General features: G+C 38.0%; 1 protein-coding gene across 6 annotated transcripts in view; it reads right to left on the bottom strand.

The window, feature by feature from the left end:
- Window positions 1-7,394: 7,394 nt before the first annotated feature.
- The window catches only part of BICD1 (BICD cargo adaptor 1), a 228,755-nt gene continuing 217,247 nt past the window's right edge, over window positions 7,395-18,902 (bottom strand). For 3 of the 6 annotated variants that reach the window (XM_077774495.1, XM_077774492.1, XM_077774493.1), the window contains 2 exons: window positions 13,804-13,879; window positions 7,395-8,003 (listed from right to left, as the gene is read on the bottom strand). In XM_077774495.1, the coding sequence (XP_077630621.1) occupies window positions 7,916-8,003; window positions 13,804-13,879 (164 nt within the window). In that variant the 3' untranslated portion in view covers window positions 7,395-7,915. Of the gene's footprint in view, window positions 8,004-13,803; window positions 13,890-18,902 lie in introns of all 6 variants that reach the window. The other 3 variants (XM_077774496.1, XM_077774494.1, XM_077774497.1) reach the window with 2 other exon arrangements.

Here is an 18,902-nt window from a genome sequence, read left to right on the forward strand (position 1 = left end):
TAGACTGAGTAAGAGAAAATAATGAGAGAACCATTCACTTAGTTTAAAGGTCACTTCCCTCAGTTGCTTGGTATTTTGTGCCTGCTGATGTGACATTAGGTTCTATAAACTCAATTCCAGATGTGTTAACAGAAAGACTTGATAGTAAGGAGCCAAGGAACCCAAGTCTCAGGAACTTACCGCTCGAGTTTATTGAGTTCCCACAATGTACTTACTAGTCAATGCATGTACAACCCCAAATTAAGAAAATCCCTCCCACAAGTGCCCATCAATTCTGGACTCTTTCTTACCTCTAGTGGGGATGCAGTGCTACCCAAGTCACCTGCAAAATGCAGGGATAAGAAGAAACTTTCTTGGTCCTCCTGAAGGCTGATCCAGGTTTTAGCTTTTGAATGCAAGTATTAGCTTCATGGTTTAAGAGAAGATCATGGATCAAATAGACTTATAGATCCAACCTCCAGGAAAAACAATAGCTTTCAGAAGAGGAAAAGGAGTGATTTGGGGGAAAGTTGACACTATTACTTCTAGTGTTGTGTTCATATAACAAGTAAGCAGGCACCTTCAGAGATACGATGGTTGCAGTGCCCATTAGTCTCACTAATGATGGTGAGGACTGCATAAGAGGTTTCAGCTCATCAAAGCCTCACGTAAGTCCGTATTCTGCCTGCTTTTCCCTCTCTCCTACTTTGTGAAATAAAATCAAGTCAAAGCAGATAACTCCCAAAGTAGCTGATTTGCTACAACACAGAGCTGAACAAGGAGCTAGTAAACTAAACTTCCTCCAAGTTTTGGGCCTCTGCTGTTCCTTCCTATGAAAGAGAACAAAGAAGGATTGTTTTCCAAAATAAAGCATACAAACTTCTTCATTCTTCTTTCACTATGTTTCTTACGTTCCTTTTTTTTTTTTTTTTTTAGAACAGGCATTTTCTTTATGTTGGTGCATTCCTAATCTAATTCAGCTACATGCATCCTCCTGCCAAAGTAGCCTTTTGGACAAGATTACAGGTACAAGAGATGATGAATGGAGAAAATGGGCAAATGTGGTAAATATTACTTAATAGGAATGTGTAGAAATATCAAAGTGAAGCTTTAGTTTTCAGCTCAAAAAAGTGCTCTTTGAATAAATATATAAATCATACAGAAACTCCTGTACTTTCTCTTTTTTTGGTAAGTACAAATCAGAATGCCATACAGAAAAATCGCTCAAACTGATAAAAAGGTAGCATAGATGAAATGAACAAAAGATAACCAGTTTATTTACTGGAAAGAGTTATGCATTACACCATATTCAGTTGGTAACATAAACCAAGATATAAGAATCAATATATTGGCTTTTGGTTATTTTCTTAGCATTGGAGTTCGTTTTCCAACCACTGAGTGCATGATCAGATTACACAAATACAAGAACATATCATATATGGATTCTCCCATGAGACATTCACTGAGGATTGTCTATAATAAAAAGATTTTAAAGGACAAGCAATAATAAATTCCTAAGAATTTTTCTGAATCTAAAATAAATGTATATGTCTTGGAGAACAAGTTTCCTTTGAAATTTGGATTTTAAAAAATAATTAGCAACAAAAGAGTTTCTTAGGTCAGTCTTTTAGTCATGTTTTCATATGGTATTATCATTAGGTGGAAACACTTCACATCATTTAATCCCAAAAGGCATAATAACAAAACTGCGATTAAATGTAAGAACAGCAGAATCTTTACAACAACAATTATATAGTGTACAAATCAGGGGGGCCACACAATACACAAATGTTAATACTGGAAAGAAATATGATTCAGAATCATGTATGGTTCATCATATACGCATAATCATGCAACTAAAAACACTGAGTAGATTACAAAAATATCATAAAAGATTTTCAAACAATTGTTTAATTGACTCTAACAGTCAAACCATTGAGCTTAAAAATTTTGTGGCAATAATGGTAAAAGCATTTATTTCCTCTAAGATCTGGCGCATAATCATATCTATAAACCTAAACAACAAAACGACTCATTCTGGATATTTAATATTATTGAATGAATAATGATTTGTCAACAAAATGATGACATTTCTCTTTAGAGTTCTCTGCTCCTTGTATGACTTTTCAGAAATAAAGACATAAAGTTACATTAAAACGTCCAATTTACTTCTCAGTGTTTTTATTAGAGAACCATAATGATCAGAGAATAATTCTGAAAGCAAGAAAAGTTAAAATAAAAATGTGTTCTTGACCAATGTTCTATAGCACTTAAACTCCAATCACAGAAATAATCTGGCTCTGTAGTTTATTCAGGCATCAGTTCAAATAGGACAAATTTTAAATAATTCCAGAGGAAAGGGATAAAAATACACTGAGGATTAGAGCCATGCATTTCAATATGGAAAGACCAGATACAGGTAATAATATCCTTACATTCCTAATGGAGAGAAGAGCACAAGAGAAATAAGACTTCTATTTGTTCATATTATGAATATGGGAAAGCTTACATGATGTGAAATATCTCATGCAAACATTTTACACACATACTTTTATGTACCCACACCCTTACAGTAAAGGCAGTTAATTACTCCTCTTCTTCGTAAGTAGAACAGTATTTCTGGAAAAAATCCTCAATCGGGGAACATACCTTAATACTAAAGATCTTTCGGTTTTACTTTGAGTAAGAAGGATGAGAGAGATGCCTAGACAAAATCCTTCAGATGTCAACGTAATTGGATCAGGCTACAAATGCAACACATCAGGGACTAGGCAGTTAACTTGGCAATTAAGTAAAGATGAATTTACTGACAGATGCAACTCATCTGGGGGTATAATTACAGACAGTGGAAAAGGTCACGCGGGAGCTAGATTGGTCTTCTATGTCCATAGAAATGATTTCAAGGTAAAAATTCCTTGTCGATATCAGCACTGATCATGCCATCTACCACAACTCCAGTTCAACAGTTTTGTCAAGAATTATGTTCCCTGTATTTGAAAACATATTCTACATTTTTTGCAATCTTAAATACAAGGATTATTTTAAATCATTCTGTTTTTAAAACAAACAAAAAGCCTGGAGGACAATTTTTTTTAATTGTGAACTTTATCCTAAGAGTTCCTTTTGAATGTAAGTCCTCCTTTAGATCTACGATATCAATGCATTTGACATCCTTGGGCTGGATCAACACAGTTCCTTCTGGAAATCGAATACTTTCCCTTGATGTGTCTTTTTGAAAGACAGATTATGTCTTTTGGCTGATTGAGCATAATAATTACACATTAAAATTTGCCATTCTTATCCTAGTAGAAAATATATTTCATTCTTCTTTTTCATATTTTGTAATTTCTACTTGAGAATTGTAGAGGATTTTATTTAATACCGTCCGCATTCACAGTTGGTTTATATGACCAACGTTTCACGCGTGTTGGAAACAGAAGGACTATCTGTACAGGAATATTTTCCAAAGCATTAGAAAGAGGAAATACTGAGATTGAAGATCCTTTTAAGAAAAGATAAAATTTGAGAGGCATTTGCCCCCCTAAGGGATTGCATACTTTCTATTTCCAAAGTATTCCTGAGGACATTTGTTTTTTAGACTCTGACAATTGAGGCTTTTTATACTAAAATTACTACATTCTGGACAACTTTAAAGATACTATGAAATACAGTTGTAAGAAAAAATAATGCCAATGATCCTGTTTTGTTTTTTACCAGAGATCTTGGAAAAGTGAAGATTGCTGTCCTATTTTCAAGGGATAAAATATTTTATGAATTAACCGGCATTACGTCAGTGTATTTTCAAGTTCAAAGGAAGCATAGGATTATGGAATCCCAGAATTATAATACATTATCATAAGATACCTTGCCACCTATCGATCCTTACTAGAAAACCAATAATATTTAATTATTGAAAAGCAAATATTCCTTCTGATTATCAATTGAATGGATTCCAAGGATTCGTTCCACCATTAAAAATCTCTTTCATAGAGGTAATATACATCCTTCACACTAAAGACTTAAGTTTTCTTATTCCAGTCTTAATAATGATATCTTTAGCTGGTACCTCTTGTTTGTTACATTTTCTTTCCTTGGTACCTTCTCTTCCTTAGGCTAAATAAATAAAAGTATCTTCTTTCTAAATAGGTCTTTTCTTAATTATTTAATAACTTTTTGTGTTCTCAAAAATTCTTCAAATTCCTCTTATTGAAGCAGAATTGGATGTATGAGAGGGATCTGATGAATCACAAGTTGACTGGAAAGATTAATCCAAGAGTCCTGTATACCCCTGTGCACTCAGGCCAAAGGCAATTTATTGCTCCTTTAAACTTAATTTTGTTTTTTGGCTAAGAAAAATCTTCGGTAGGGAAGCATCTCTGCCTAATGACTTCTTTTTAGTATAGTACTTGTGCTTACTTCTAGAAAACTACTAGTTACTCTGCTAATCACTCTTCTGGTTACCTTTCGTCTTTGACCACTGTGTTTCCAATAATTAGCCAATATTTTTACTGTATTTCTGTAGTTGGTTTTCATTTGCCAAGCCTGTCTTCAATCAGTCTCATTGAAGTTGTTCTTTCTGATTTTCACTGATTCTTCAATTTCTTTTTGAATTCTGATTTTTTTTTACAGGTACTAAAAAGTTTTATCAATGCTACACAGATTTATTTTTTAAATGTCTATAAATAAACACAGATAGGGCTCAGTTTAAACTATACTAAATGATGCCACAGTGTAAATACATGGAATTCTCTCTTACTGCTTAGGGACTATTATCTAATTTTGTGCTGAAAATTAAAAATTTATTTCCACATTTCTATATCTTCTTGGCAACGTCTGCTAAAATTAACAATTTTGTAGAATTAATACTTCAAAACAAGCATTTCCCATTCTATTAAGATAAAGAACTGAAATAAAACCAGCATATAATCGACTTAATGATAAACATGTATTGAAAGAAATGAATGTTTTGTCTATACCTTGGCTTTTCACCAGGTCATAACTACAGAGCAAAGGAACACGAAAGCAATACTGCGCTCTCAACGGGCAGTACTGCCGTCTAGTTCCACACAGACAATACTTACTGCTGAATTCCCTGTACCACCAACAGAGTCGATGAGGCATTAGAGGAAGATGTTCTGAGGTACTTTTTAAAAAGGCATATTTTCCCTCAGGCACAAACAGTTTTTATTAAAAGTCAACTTAGCAGCTGTGCCACTTCTCAGGTCTGAAAACATAACGCTTGAAAAATGAATAAAAAGGAAAAAAAAAAGACAAAATAGGAGGGGGGATGGGATAATTCTCTTTAACTGAACTCCAACGAANAAATAAACACAGATAGGGCTCAGTTTAAACTATACTAAATGATGCCACAGTGTAAATACATGGAATTCTCTCTTACTGCTTAGGGACTATTATCTAATTTTGTGCTGAAAATTAAAAATTTATTTCCACATTTCTATATCTTCTTGGCAACGTCTGCTAAAATTAACAATTTTGTAGAATTAATACTTCAAAACAAGCATTTCCCATTCTATTAAGATAAAGAACTGAAATAAAACCAGCATATAATCGACTTAATGATAAACATGTATTGAAAGAAATGAATGTTTTGTCTATACCTTGGCTTTTCACCAGGTCATAACTACAGAGCAAAGGAACACGAAAGCAATACTGCGCTCTCAACGGGCAGTACTGCCGTCTAGTTCCACACAGACAATACTTACTGCTGAATTCCCTGTACCACCAACAGAGTCGATGAGGCATTAGAGGAAGATGTTCTGAGGTACTTTTTAAAAAGGCATATTTTCCCTCAGGCACAAACAGTTTTTATTAAAAGTCAACTTAGCAGCTGTGCCACTTCTCAGGTCTGAAAACATAATGCTTGAAAAATGAATAAAAAGGAAAAAAAAGAAAAGACAAAATAGGAGGGGGGATGGGATAATTCTCTTTAACTGAACTCCAATGAAATCCACATCGTCTCACTAATACTGGTACCAGGCAGATACATTAACAAAATGAAGAAAATTAAGATTAAGAACAGCAAGGCAATGCAGGTAGGAACGAGCAGAACATTAGGCTGCCATGATCAGGACTTTTTGAAGATTCATTTTTGTTTCTTGTTTCTGTTACTTTAACCTGAATCTTTACTTTGGTGAAGATTTCCAGTTACTCCAAGTTGCATAATAAATGACACTGTTGAAAATAGCACTCATATAAGGAACTCAAAACCTCTTGGTTGCTTTGGTAATAGTGACCACTACTTAACAGGTATACAACTGAGAGAGCTCCTGCACTGTGCTTTATGGTTTACCGACTGGCTGCCATCTTTGATCGACCATCCGTGAGTGTGCTACCTACCCCCACCCCTTAAGCTGAGATCTCTACAACAGGATCTCCACTGTTAGAGCCCTGCATTGTTAACTATCTTTTGTGTTAACAGCGAGGACTGTTTTTGTTTTGAAGAGAAGTTACAGATATAGTTACATGAAAAGATCAAACCGTTATGGTTTTAAATAAGTTAAGGCTACCTGACTAGACAAGGAATCAGGGCTAGGAGCGATTGTGTGGGCAGCACTTGATAGTTAGAGGAGCCCAGAAGGGTTAGACCTTTCAGCTCAATTAGCTGTTTTCCTTGTTTGTCAGATTATGTGCAAAAGAAATTTTGCTATGAAAATCCACTGCCTTAAATCAAGTCATAAAAGTTACCCAGCAGAATCTGTAAATGAAGTAGGAACATGTATTATCTCAATATAATATAATGATTGTAGGCACCTGAGTGTTTGTCAAAAGTAGACAATGAGCTAAGGTTTATTATCTATTGTTTTTTGGCAAGGAAGGTTCATTATGAAAAAAACTAACAACAAAACACACACTTTTAATCAAAATTTGAACACTTTCTGGGTAAATTAATTAACCAAAGGCTAACTTACATCTATGTATATTTTTTCCCATTTTGATACCTTTTTGCAGGAAAGACTCATGGTAGGGACCCTGAATTTGGGAAAGTAAAAAAAAAAACAACCTGGTCATTAAATAAATACACTTTTTCCCCCTTCGGATTATTTAGCTTCCTTAACATTATCACACACACATACACACACACAAGAGAGCAGCACCAATGATCTACTTGTCTGCAGTTTTAAAAAATTAAAGATGCTGTCAAAAGTTGAGTAAGTCAATGAATCATAACATAGTCTTTCTTAGATTTACTTAATAAAGTCAAGTAAAGAAGTCTAGTTAAAAAAACAACCACCACCACCAGCAGTTAATGTAAGTAAGCACATAAACAATATCAGTGTAGCAGCAAAACAGTTATTGTTAACATTCCGATGCACCTCATTTATTATTTTGTGCAAGAAATATGACCACAGTCTGGTCAATTCCAGATCTCAAACTAACTCAAAACTCACACTTAATTGAGCAAAGTATGTGTATTTAAAAATAAATGAATTATTTTCACCTCTCACAGAAATGATTTTTATGAACATAAGTCACGTGGCAAATAAAATACAAAATAAATATCGATGACAAAAAAAGATGGGGATCGACTTCTACAGCTGAATTTGAAGTACAAGGAAAGAGGATTTTACAATCTATGTATTTTACATTGTTTTAGGTCTTTCTGATGCTATCGAGGTAAAGCCAGCCATCTGACATACAGAGTTCCTGTTTCCTTTTATTTCTGGTTTCTAATTAACCATGGCCATTTGATTGCAGAAGTCTGTCTGTGACTTAGAGAAACCATCAAATGTTTCATCACACGGGAGTCTGTGCTTTGTGGTATTCTTCTTAACTTTCTCTCATCTTCCGAAATGACGAACACGAAACCAATCCTACCTCTCGCGCCCGAGAAGAAAACCCCCGCAGGGCCTCGGGCAGTGTCCTGTGTGTGGTTACAAAGCATCCACCTCAGATATTCGTCCGCGGGAGATGGAGACTAGGGGTAAGGAGGTTTGGACAGACAGTGGAGAGGGGCGCACTGCGGGCCGGAATGTGGCTGCTCGTCGGGGAGAGCTGTGTCAGGACTGAAAACGAGAAACAAGCGTGTCAGCAAGAAACGCACATGCAGGGGGCCAGGCACTTGCAAGGGTTAGAGAGGCACATCCTCTACGCAGAACATTTTAAAACAGAAACAGGAGTTTTGCACAATAAACAGCTTAAATCTAAAGCATGCTAACTAAGATGACTGGAGCTTTTCAAAACAATGCACCAAAAAAAAAAAAAAAAAAAAAAAAAAAGAGAGAGAGAGAGAGAGAAATGCGTTAGGGAAAATGAGACATGTAAACTCTTTCCCCAATGTTGCTCTTCAATTTCTGCACACAGTCTCGTCTCCCCTAGGTCTCTGGGTTAGTTGCAAGATTTCTTCAAATCAGTTCTTTTTATACTTTAATGTGCATGCCAATCACCTGGGATCTTGGTAAAATGCAGATTCTGATTTGATAGCTCTGAGGTGGGACCTGAGAATCTTTATTTCTAACAAGCTCCAGGGGAATGCAGACAGTGCTCGACCAAGGCTCCGGAGAACTCTACAGTTCTCTGGTAGATCCAGATTCCATAGGGTAAGTCATTTGTCTGTGGAAGCCTAATTTCCTCTAAAGATTCCCACTCCTGGTTGAGCTCAGCACTGCAAATAAGATGGGACAGTTTTAAAACTTTCTATTTGTTGAACATATGATACAGACTTCCAACCACTTCCAAGAGCCTCCAGTTTAAACGAACACATAAATGTTCAGGCTCATCAATGTCTTGATGAATAATCTTGCAGGATAAGGGAGTGAAATCACTGAATTTCCCAAGGCAAAGCTATAAAACACATTTGAGTTCAGACTTTTTCAAAGCGATAACTAATGGAGGGAAACAAACAGTATGGGGAATCGTTTTAATAGAAGAAGATTGGCATTTTTCTAAAACTCTGCTTTTTCCCTCATACATTATGAAATTCAGTACCATAGAATTCATTTCTGTCAGGAATAATATTTGAGAAAACTATTCATGTCTTACCATGATTATGACTATTATTACCTATTTAATCATAGTTTTTAAAGCTAATATTATCATTGAATTCATTAAAAATTACCATTAAAAATACTTTTTATCTTGGGGCAGCTGGGTGGCTTAAGCATTCAACTTTGGCTCGGGTTATGACCTCACGGTCAGTGAGTTCGAGCTCTGCATCAGGCTCTCTGCTGACAGCTGGGAGCCTGAAGCCTGCTTCAGATTCTGCATCTCCTTCACTCTCTGCTCCTCCCCTGCTCATGCTCTGTCTCTCTCTCTCTCTCCCTCAAAACTAAATGAAAGTTAAAAAAATACTTTTTATCTTTGGTACTGAAATGATCCTTCAAGCACCTCTCTTGAATTGTAATACAAAATTATAATTATGTAGGCTACTGATCTGCTCGAGGTCATCCTTACCTCCCAAACTCTTTGAACTGCTATGAATTTAGTTTCAGGGGAAAGGTGCTCTTCTGTATTGGTTAGAACAACAAGTGATAAAAATTATTTTTCCCGGCCTTTTAAAAAATATGGTAGGTAACCCTGGGAGAGCTGGAGCTTCAACACAAGGACTAAAAAAACAGTGCACAGCAAGAGACTTCTTCCTTCACCGTCCACACAGTCAGATGGCGGAGGAGACACAGCAGCAGACAGACTCTCCCACAGACCTCACAGAGCTTCTTTCTATTAAATATGCTTGATTAAGAACAAGTTTCCTTTTTGGGGAACTAAACACGTTATTCAACATAAGTTGTGGCAAGCAGCATGGGGTAGTCACATTACACGAGATGGGTGTTGAAGGCCCCATGTAGTTCAAATACTCTTCTTGATCAAAGAATACAAGCATTTCTGCTTGACCAGGTGAGGGGTGCCGCCACAGCTTAACTCCAACTTAGAGTTCACTTGGCCTGACATCATGACATTATGCTATCCATGATGATTTCAAAATCTGTTCATTATTTCAGATTTTTTGCATGAAGTGAGGGATCATAGATACTTTATTTTTAAAAATTTTTAAAAATGTTTATTAAACAATTAAAAGAGAAAGAAACAGCATGAGCGGGGGAGGAGCAGAGAGCGAGAGAGAGCGAGAGAGAGAGAGAGAAACATAATCCAATACAGGCCCTAGGCTCTGAGCTCTCAGCATAGAGCCCGATGCGGGGCTACAACTTGGGAACTGCAAGATCATGACCTAGCTGAAGTCGGAGGCTCAACCAACTGAGCCACCCAGGTGCCCCCATAAATACTTTATAATACACTATGGCTATTTTAAATTTCCATAAAAATGCAATCACACAGGGGCGTCTGGGTGGCTCAGTAGGTTAAGTGTCCAACTTTGGCATAAATATCACAGTTTATAAGTCAGTCCCGCATCGGGCCGTGTGCTGACAGCTCAAAGCATGGAGCCTGTTTCAGATTCTGTGTCTCCTTCTCTGTCTCTCTCTCTCTCTCTCTCTGCCTCTCCCTGGCTCTATCTCTCTCTCAAAATTAAATAAATATTTTTAAAAAATTTTAAATGCGATCACACATATATTATATGACAGAAACATGTTCTTGGCTTACAAGTTAAGAAATTATTTCTTAGATGTAAATATTAGAGAAGTTCTAATTATTTAAGGTACAGGATATATTCAGTTCTGACTGCTAAACACCTTCAGAAGCCTACCTTTTATTCAACCTTTACCATTTAAGAACCTACTTTTTGTAGGTAGATCATTTTGTAAGCCGTCGGCCTAGGAAACTATTACTAAGATCTAAAATTGGGTATTTCTTCAGAAAGTTTCTTTTTTTGTCCAAGTAAGCAACTACTTGATAGAAGGGGAGAAGTGTTCAATAAGAAACATCTCCATATATTTAAATATTACATCCAAGGCTGCAAACCTTGGACCCTCTGTCCATATTATGATATCTATTATCTATAAACAGTTTTAATAGCTTAGCTTTATAACGGAATCAGTCTGTAAAAAGCATAGATGAAAAATAGGAGGGAAATGCTCATGTATTCAAAACCACATACCTAAACAGTTATTTGAACACATATGTAAGCTGAAGGAAGTATAAGACAATTTTTATTGTGAGAAGCAGAGGTAGAGAGCACTGATGTATAGTTACTCAACATTGTTAGCATGTTTTATTTCTCATGTTTCTCATTAAATGAACATTCTTTTTCAATTTAGGGATAAAGCATCAACATGGGCGACTTAAATTCTCTCTATGCTTGTCACAGCATAAAATCGGTGAGTATCTGATTTTATCAACTGAAGCACAGTGGTGTACTCTGGTGGTTAGGACCATGGGTGCTAGGCTCGTTGGGCTCAACTGCTTTCAGGATGGGTGACCCCAGAGAAGTCATGTTACCTTCTCCTCCTCAGTTTCTTGGTTTAAAAATGGGTGTGATAACTGTGCCTACCTTCTGGGGGTTGCAATGAATAAAAACTGTAAAGAATTGAACACATGTCATGTACACGGTAAGAATTCAAACACTGGCTGTTAACTTTTCTGCCATGAAGAAGTGAAAAGAGGAGTGAGGGCATTAAATTCGGTCCATCTGGCAGCAGGTTTGGGTGGCAAGGAAGCCAGTCATAATCCCAGTGACTTGGGGTTTTTTTATTTGTTTTATTTTTTTAAATTTTTTAATGTTTATTTATTTTTGATTGAATGAGAGAGAGAGCAGGAACGAGCCAGTGAGAGAGAGAGGGAGACACAGAATCCAAAGCAGGCTCCAGNACAAGAAGGGCAATGGAAGCTTATGCACGTGACTAAAAACTGGAAACATATGTAATTCATTCAACTGTTTTTCTTTACAGGAAATAATCCCTGTGGAGGTGTAACAAACAACCTAAATTCTGTATCAGTATCTCAGGAGATACAGAACTAGGGCAGGTAACCATCTAGTCAAACTGGCTCCTAAAAAAAAAAGGAAAGTGAAATAAAATTCAAATTAAAAAATTTCCTCACTAGCCTTTCCATTCCTTACCTATTTGAAACACTTAAAGAAGTAGGCTTCTCCTATGTAGGAGACGAATCACTATATTCTACTCCTGAAATCATTATTGCATTATATGCTCACTAACTTGGACGTAAATTAAAACAAAAACAAAAAAGCAAACACAGAAAAAGAAGTTAGCTTCTCGACACTTTCCCCAAGCAAATTAGAGAAGTCGTGAAAGAGACCACAGACCTTTTGTTTGCTTTGAGGAACAGTTAGGTACTGAGAATGGTTAGTAGTAGTAACAGATAGCGAGTGCACATTATGCATCGGGCCTGTGTCTCACAGAATCCCTCAAAACTATTCTCTTCCTTACTTTACAGTGAAGAAACAAAACAAACAAACAAACAAACAAACAAACAGACACACACAGAAGCGGAGTCAGCAAAAGCAACTTTCCACAATTACACAACTAGCAGGTGGTAGGGGTGGGAATTAAACTCAAAGGATCTGCCTCAGGAGTTCATTCACTCATTCCTGTCGTCCCCACGTGCTGAACGGCAGTGGAGCGCCTGGCGCGGTCACAGGCCCTGGGTGGCTGGGGATGCTCGGTGGAGAGTGGACGGTGGGTTGAGACCCCTTCACCACTCCACACAGAGTCCCGCTAGGTTGGGTGTGAACGTTTATAATTATGTTCAGTTACTTACACAAATAAAGCGACCCTACAGTTGGCTGCTGTAATAAAATGGCATTCCTGTGTCAGCAAAGAATGTTCCTGAAGTAAAAACCCTGTTGCTGGAATCCTGTTAGCAGACTAGACACCTATCAGGGGCCTATTTAATCGTGTACCTTTTCCCGCTAACTCCGCGTCTCCCTTCTCCAGCTGGCTGGACAACCACCTGGGGACCAAGTCACATGGGGGCTTCGGCTGCCGCTGTGTTTCTGGGGAGCATTTGCGGCTCCCCATTTCTCGGCTGTACCCCACGGTCACGTGCAGCCGGCTACTGCTATCTATTCTGACATGCGTAGAAGCAGAATGAGATCTGCCCCTGCTCAAAACCAGCCTTGTCTTGGTAGGAGAGCAATGCACAAATTAAAATCTGGAAAGAACGGTAAGTAGCCTACAACCCGCACCAGACTATAAAAACTTGGCACCATCAGAGGCCAAATAACTGGAGATGAAGGACTCCACAAAAATGTGAGGTCCTGAGGAGGGCGTTCTGATGCCGAGTGGGAGGGCACCCACATGGAGGTAAATTCATGATGGGCTTGTAAAGCTTTCCTCGGAATAGGGGTTGTCAGCAAACTCTCCAATTTAGTGTCCAGGGAGTACTCGTAAAGCTGCCTTTAAAATTCTTCAGTTAATCTCACATAAAGGGCACTGTCACTGCAAATATTCTCTTTAAAAGCCAACACAAGTTTTTCTCCACCTTTCAAATTCAGTTTTAATGAGGATAGTGAGTGGAGACAACAGAAGCATTTTCATAAAGTTGTCTTGCAAGAGACATGAGATTTGCCTTCTATTCTTCCTGCTTCTTTGCCTGAGAAATATATTCTGAGGACGGAAGACAAGCAAAAGAAAAAGTAGGACAAACACCCGAACAATTCCGGGTTTTGTGTTTGGGAAGGTAAGGGACCGCTGGACTAATCCAAGCATTTACTCACACACGGGAGCTGAAGGCAGCCCTTAGTCTACCCACTGGCAGCCAGTAAAATAAGCTCTAGCCCTCTTGTGTTTCCACCGGGCACTTCAGGTATCCAGTGTACGTTAGGGTAGCCCGTATTTGCGACACAATGTAGCAAATATAATTACGGATAGGAAGTTACGGTGTTAGAAAGGAGAGCTTGGGATCCATGGATCTGACATGCAGCTGGGTGAGAAGAGAAATGACGTCCAAATTTACCTGACAGTTGGGCAGTCTTGCCTCCCGGCTAGTTGTGAGCACTGTGGCGGTACGGAGGCAGCAGGCTGCTGACAATCTACAAGAAACTGATAAATTAGACATGTATACAAAGAGATGACGGAGCATCGTGTTAGTAACAGTAACTGAAGCAGTTGCCTGAGAGATTTAGTGAGGAATGTGCATTCACATTGAAACATCTGGATTAAGCTTTGTTCCCCCCTGAATGATGCCAATAGAAAAGACAAGATGTTTTTCTTAATTAAATCTGGAATTGGAAAATTAGTGACACAAAATTAGTAGTGAGATTTCTCAAGTACTTTTGAACATATGTGGCCATTCGTACTTGGTATCTGGATGCAACTAAAAAAAGGGGCCTATTAATATAATGAAAGATCTTCAAGTTCTGAACTTGATGGTAGTTACATGGTTAGCACTTAGATCTGCTTTTCCAAAATGGGATATATTCAGATAACTGCCTTTATGTCAGGACACATGGGCATATTGTCAATCCCATAGGTACACTGAGAAAAGCATGCAATACAATATTTTCCATGATTATGAGATATCAGACAAAGGAGTCATCTTCACAGTTTCCCAATAATATTATGAATCAAAAGCAAGAATTGCTACCGGAAATATTAGAATGTTTATTATATAGCTAATTGTTAGTAACTTGGACTGATGGAGAAAGCTAACATGAATGGGAAAATAGCTTTTGTTATATTTTTGCCATTTTACAGTCACATAATATTCCTCACACTAGGTTGGCAGAAGGCTAGCTAGTAAAACTTCATGTTTTAGCTGATCAGTTACATTAATCATCTACTCCAAGAAAGACTGTGTACTGGATGTTCTAAAATAATCAGGAACAGTCTGTTTATTGGTACCAGACTGACTGCCACCTGAGAGGCTAGCTAGAAATGTCTATGTCATATTTCTGCAAAAAGATTTTGCAAAAAAGTTAAAATTAGACTTCAAAATTCAATTATTCTCAAATAATTGCAGCGGGTCCTTTTGCTAACTGCTTAGACCATGGATTTGCTTAGCAAACCTCTTTCCTTTTGTGCTATATAGATAATACTTAAGCCAAATTATAAAATCATATTTATAGCCTTGAATTATTGAGGCTTTCCTGAAATTTCTATTCACAGGCCTATATCTTTAAGTATCACTTATTCCAAAGCCAGGATATTCTCAATACAGCAAAACCTGCTTATATAATTCCAGAATACCAAAATTTGTGAACACTGCTGATGCTTTGGCTTACGACACTGAAAACACACTAAAGCTATCTGTGATGCTGATTTGAGTTCATTCAAAAAACATCATTACTGAAGGGAGCCTTTCATAGGTGGTCTTTGTTGCTTATTACTTATTAATAAGAATGAGATCTGATTCTCACTGAGTAGCTAGTGTTCAGATTATCATAGTAGAAGTCCTTCAAATGTGACAAACATTTCCATTTTCTCCACTTTGGAAAATTATTTTTTCTTTCCTTTAACTCTGTCTTCTCATTTTGCAGCTTGTTAGCTCAACGATTCCCTTTTGTAGAAACTCAGAGTCTTAAAGGATGAATTCTTTCATGCTCCTTTTATCTTTTCCAACAGCTTTCTGATCTAAGTGATAATTTAGGGATGTCTTGGACTAATTCCAATAATGATTTTGATACAGTCTGTAGACATGCAGTTTTAAGTTAACCAGGAGAGTGCTGCCCTCCTATGGTCTATTAGGGTAAGCACAAGGGATGGAAATGAAATGAACACTTGGAAAAAAACACTCTGGAATTTGGCCACATGTCTTCTATTTCCAGGGAGGTAAAGCTCTTCTATAGAAAAATTTTGGCCTCTATGGAATGACAAGCCTTAGAATTAGTTTGAGTATTTACAGAGTCTAATTTTTCCCATATCTCCCTACATTAGAAATTTTTTTTGCTAAGGTAATTACAAATTAGTATTCATTAGAAATATGCTCTGTGATGAAATTTAGCAAGTAGATGAGCAGGACCACAGTGTAGTCCCTTAATGAATTGTTTAATAAGTGGTAGATATTCCTTACATTTGTCGTATCAGTTTTTTCTCCTTTGGAAGTAACATTGCCTCTAGGCTTATTATCATTACTATTTTGCACTTGTTATTTAAGTGTTGTTCTTAAAGGTTAAAAAGCAAATTCCACAAATAAGATGGTGATAGATGGAAAAATAAAATTTGAAAAGTAGCCATATTGCTCTGACTCAACTGTCTTCTAAAACTCTCTTCTCGGGGTGCCTAGGTGGTTCAATTGGTTAAGTGTCTGACTTTGGCTCAAGTCATGATCTCATGGCTCATGGGTTTGAGCTCCGCATTGGGCTTTGTGCTAACAGCTCAGAGCCTAGAGCCTATTTCTGATTCTGTCTCCTTGTCTCTCTACCCCTCTTCCACTTGTGCACTGTCTCTTTTTCTCTCAAATATAAATAAACATTAAAAAAAGTTTTTTTAAACTCTCTTCTCAGGTAGCTAGCCCTCCAGTTACATATACATCTAACCCAGCTGAACAATGGGATGTGAATTAGCCTGTACTTTGGAAAATGAAAGGGGTGGGTTGGGGAATGGGAAAATCTCTCCTAGCTCTGAGCTGCTGTGGGCTCCACATAATCTCACCTGCTCTTTCTAGGATCTACTGTGGGGTAGACTCACTCCTGAAGGAGTGAGGCCTGATCTCTTCTGAGGGCATAAAAGATGACAATTACGTGACTCGTGTAGGATATATTAAAGAGCCCCAGCAGCCATTACTGTCATCTGAGCCACCAGAACTCATCCCAACCGTTCAACAATCAAGTTACTAAACTCCTAGTATGTGTTCAAAACTGTTAGGCATTGGGAACAAAAGGAACACAGGAAAGATATGGTCCCTGGCCAACTGGGTAAAACAAGCATATTCAACCAGCAATTACAAGAAAGTGTCATGATGATGGTGATGATGGTGATGGTGACGATGACAACGATGATGATGATGACGACAGCACCTAGCACTTATTTATTGCTTACCATGTACCAGGCACTGTGTAGGCACTTAACATGAATGCTCTCCTGTAACCCTGTCTTATTAATCACAGTTGATGGTTGGGGAAAGGGAGACTTAGGTTAAGTAACTAGCCAAAGTCCACCCAGAGGTGGAGCTGGATTTGAATCCAGGATTGTATAAGCCAAAGGCTGCATTGAATTTACACACAAATCAGTGCACTGCTTTCTAGAATAGGGAAATGTGGGGATCTCAGAGCAGAAATACTTAATTAAATCTACGTGGTCAGGGAATGCTTCCTGAAGGTTGTAACATCTAGTCTGATGCCTAAAAAGAGGAGTTGGCCAAAGAATGTCTTGGCAACTATAAGTGGTTTATGATCTCTACTAATAGCAATAAAATCTTTCATCATAAAATTATAGTATTTGAAATGCTCAGAACTGAACTAGATAACACTGTACATTCATAAGGTTACAGGCCTGAGAAATGTCACAGCATATTCGAGAGATTGTTAGTGCTTCAAGGGCAGATGAATAAGGGATAATATAGCTTAAAGCACTGACAGGTCTCTACTGGTGTACACATGAAGACTACCCTTATCTGACATTCCTCCATAAACAAAAGCTGACTAGAAAGGAAGTTTAAAAAGAAAAGGGAAGAAGAAAGAAGGAAGGAAATTATTTGCTGAATCAACACGATGTAATCTCTCTTAGGAACTTTATACTAGTTATCTGTTTTAAGTCTTAGCAACACTCTGAAGGTATTGTTTTCACTATTCCTACCATAAGAAAATGAGTATTTTTGATATATGAGACAATATCAGAATCTCATATACCTGAGGCTATTTTTTTCCTTTCACATTTTTCACGGCACTAGCAACAAATACAGAACAACAAATCATAGTAGGTGTTCCACAAACATTTCCTGACTAACTTAATATACGATCACCATATATATTAACTTGCTCACAGTCACAAAGCTAGAAAGTGGTGGAGCAAGTATCTAAAACAGTACGACTTTCCTGGTGATGAGGCCTATTTTCTACTCACTATTCTGATTGTCTCTCAAATTAACACTAGCTGCCTCTAGAAAATATCAGGGTCATAGAGTCAAAAAAAAAACATAAATAAGAACTTCACCAGGGGCACCTGGGTGGCTCAGTTGGTTAGCCGGCCAACTTCGGCTCAGATCATGATCTCATGGTTTGTGAGTTTGAGCCCCGCGTTGTGCTTTGTGCTGACAGCTTGGAGCCTGGAGCCTGGAGCCTGCTTTGGATTCTTTGTCTCCCTCTCTCTCTGCCCCTCCCCTGCTTGCATTCTGTCTGTCTCTCTCTCAAAAATAAATAAACATTTTAAAAAAGTTAAAAAAATAAGAACTTCACCAGATCATTGACATAGTAATTTGAAGGCAACCAATTACCTCAAAAACACAAAGCAAGATGAAGGGTGAAAGAATGGTGATAATATGCAATTTCTATAAATGAATGAACAGGAAGAGACGTCTGGTCATAGGCTTCAATTACTTTTAAACTTCCTAGTGCAATTTAGAAAATTAACCAATTTCTTAAAAAGCCAGTGCCTTAGAAAGTCCCATGAGTCCACTGGTGGCTGGAGGGAGGGAGAGCCACATGTGGAAGGTGGCAGGGAGCACCTCTGTGTTTGGGCTCAGCTGGCAGTGGTGAGAGTGGGCGGGGACCCTGCAGATGCAAGCTGATCTGGAGACCACAACTGGTAGTGGTGCAGCAGTATGGACAGCTTTCTTGGTGCCCAGATGCTCTGCGGGATGGCAGCGCACCAGCTCTCTGTGGCACACGGTCTCCTCCAGAGTGGCCAGCCTCCCCAGCCCCTGGGGTTCCAGACCTGAGAACTGATGCATCCCTACCGTTTCATGAGGTCTTATTTTCCATACTTTATCTCCTTCCCTCATGACCACGAACTCTGCCAGGCGTTACACATTTTCCTATGAAGATTCTCTGTCCCCTGAGTTTTCCTCAGGCCAAGTAATGACATTCTTCTTCACAGGACTCAATTTCAACTTCCCTCACTTGCCTCCTTGCTCTCTGACCATGTTCCAGTTTGTGCAACAATCTTCTAAAAACGAGG

The sequence above is a fragment of the Crocuta crocuta genome, unplaced genomic scaffold (genome assembly GCF_008692635.1).
Source record: "Crocuta crocuta isolate KB4526 unplaced genomic scaffold, BGI_CrCroc_1.0 scaffold176, whole genome shotgun sequence".
Lineage (NCBI taxonomy): Eukaryota > Metazoa > Chordata > Mammalia > Carnivora > Hyaenidae > Crocuta > Crocuta crocuta.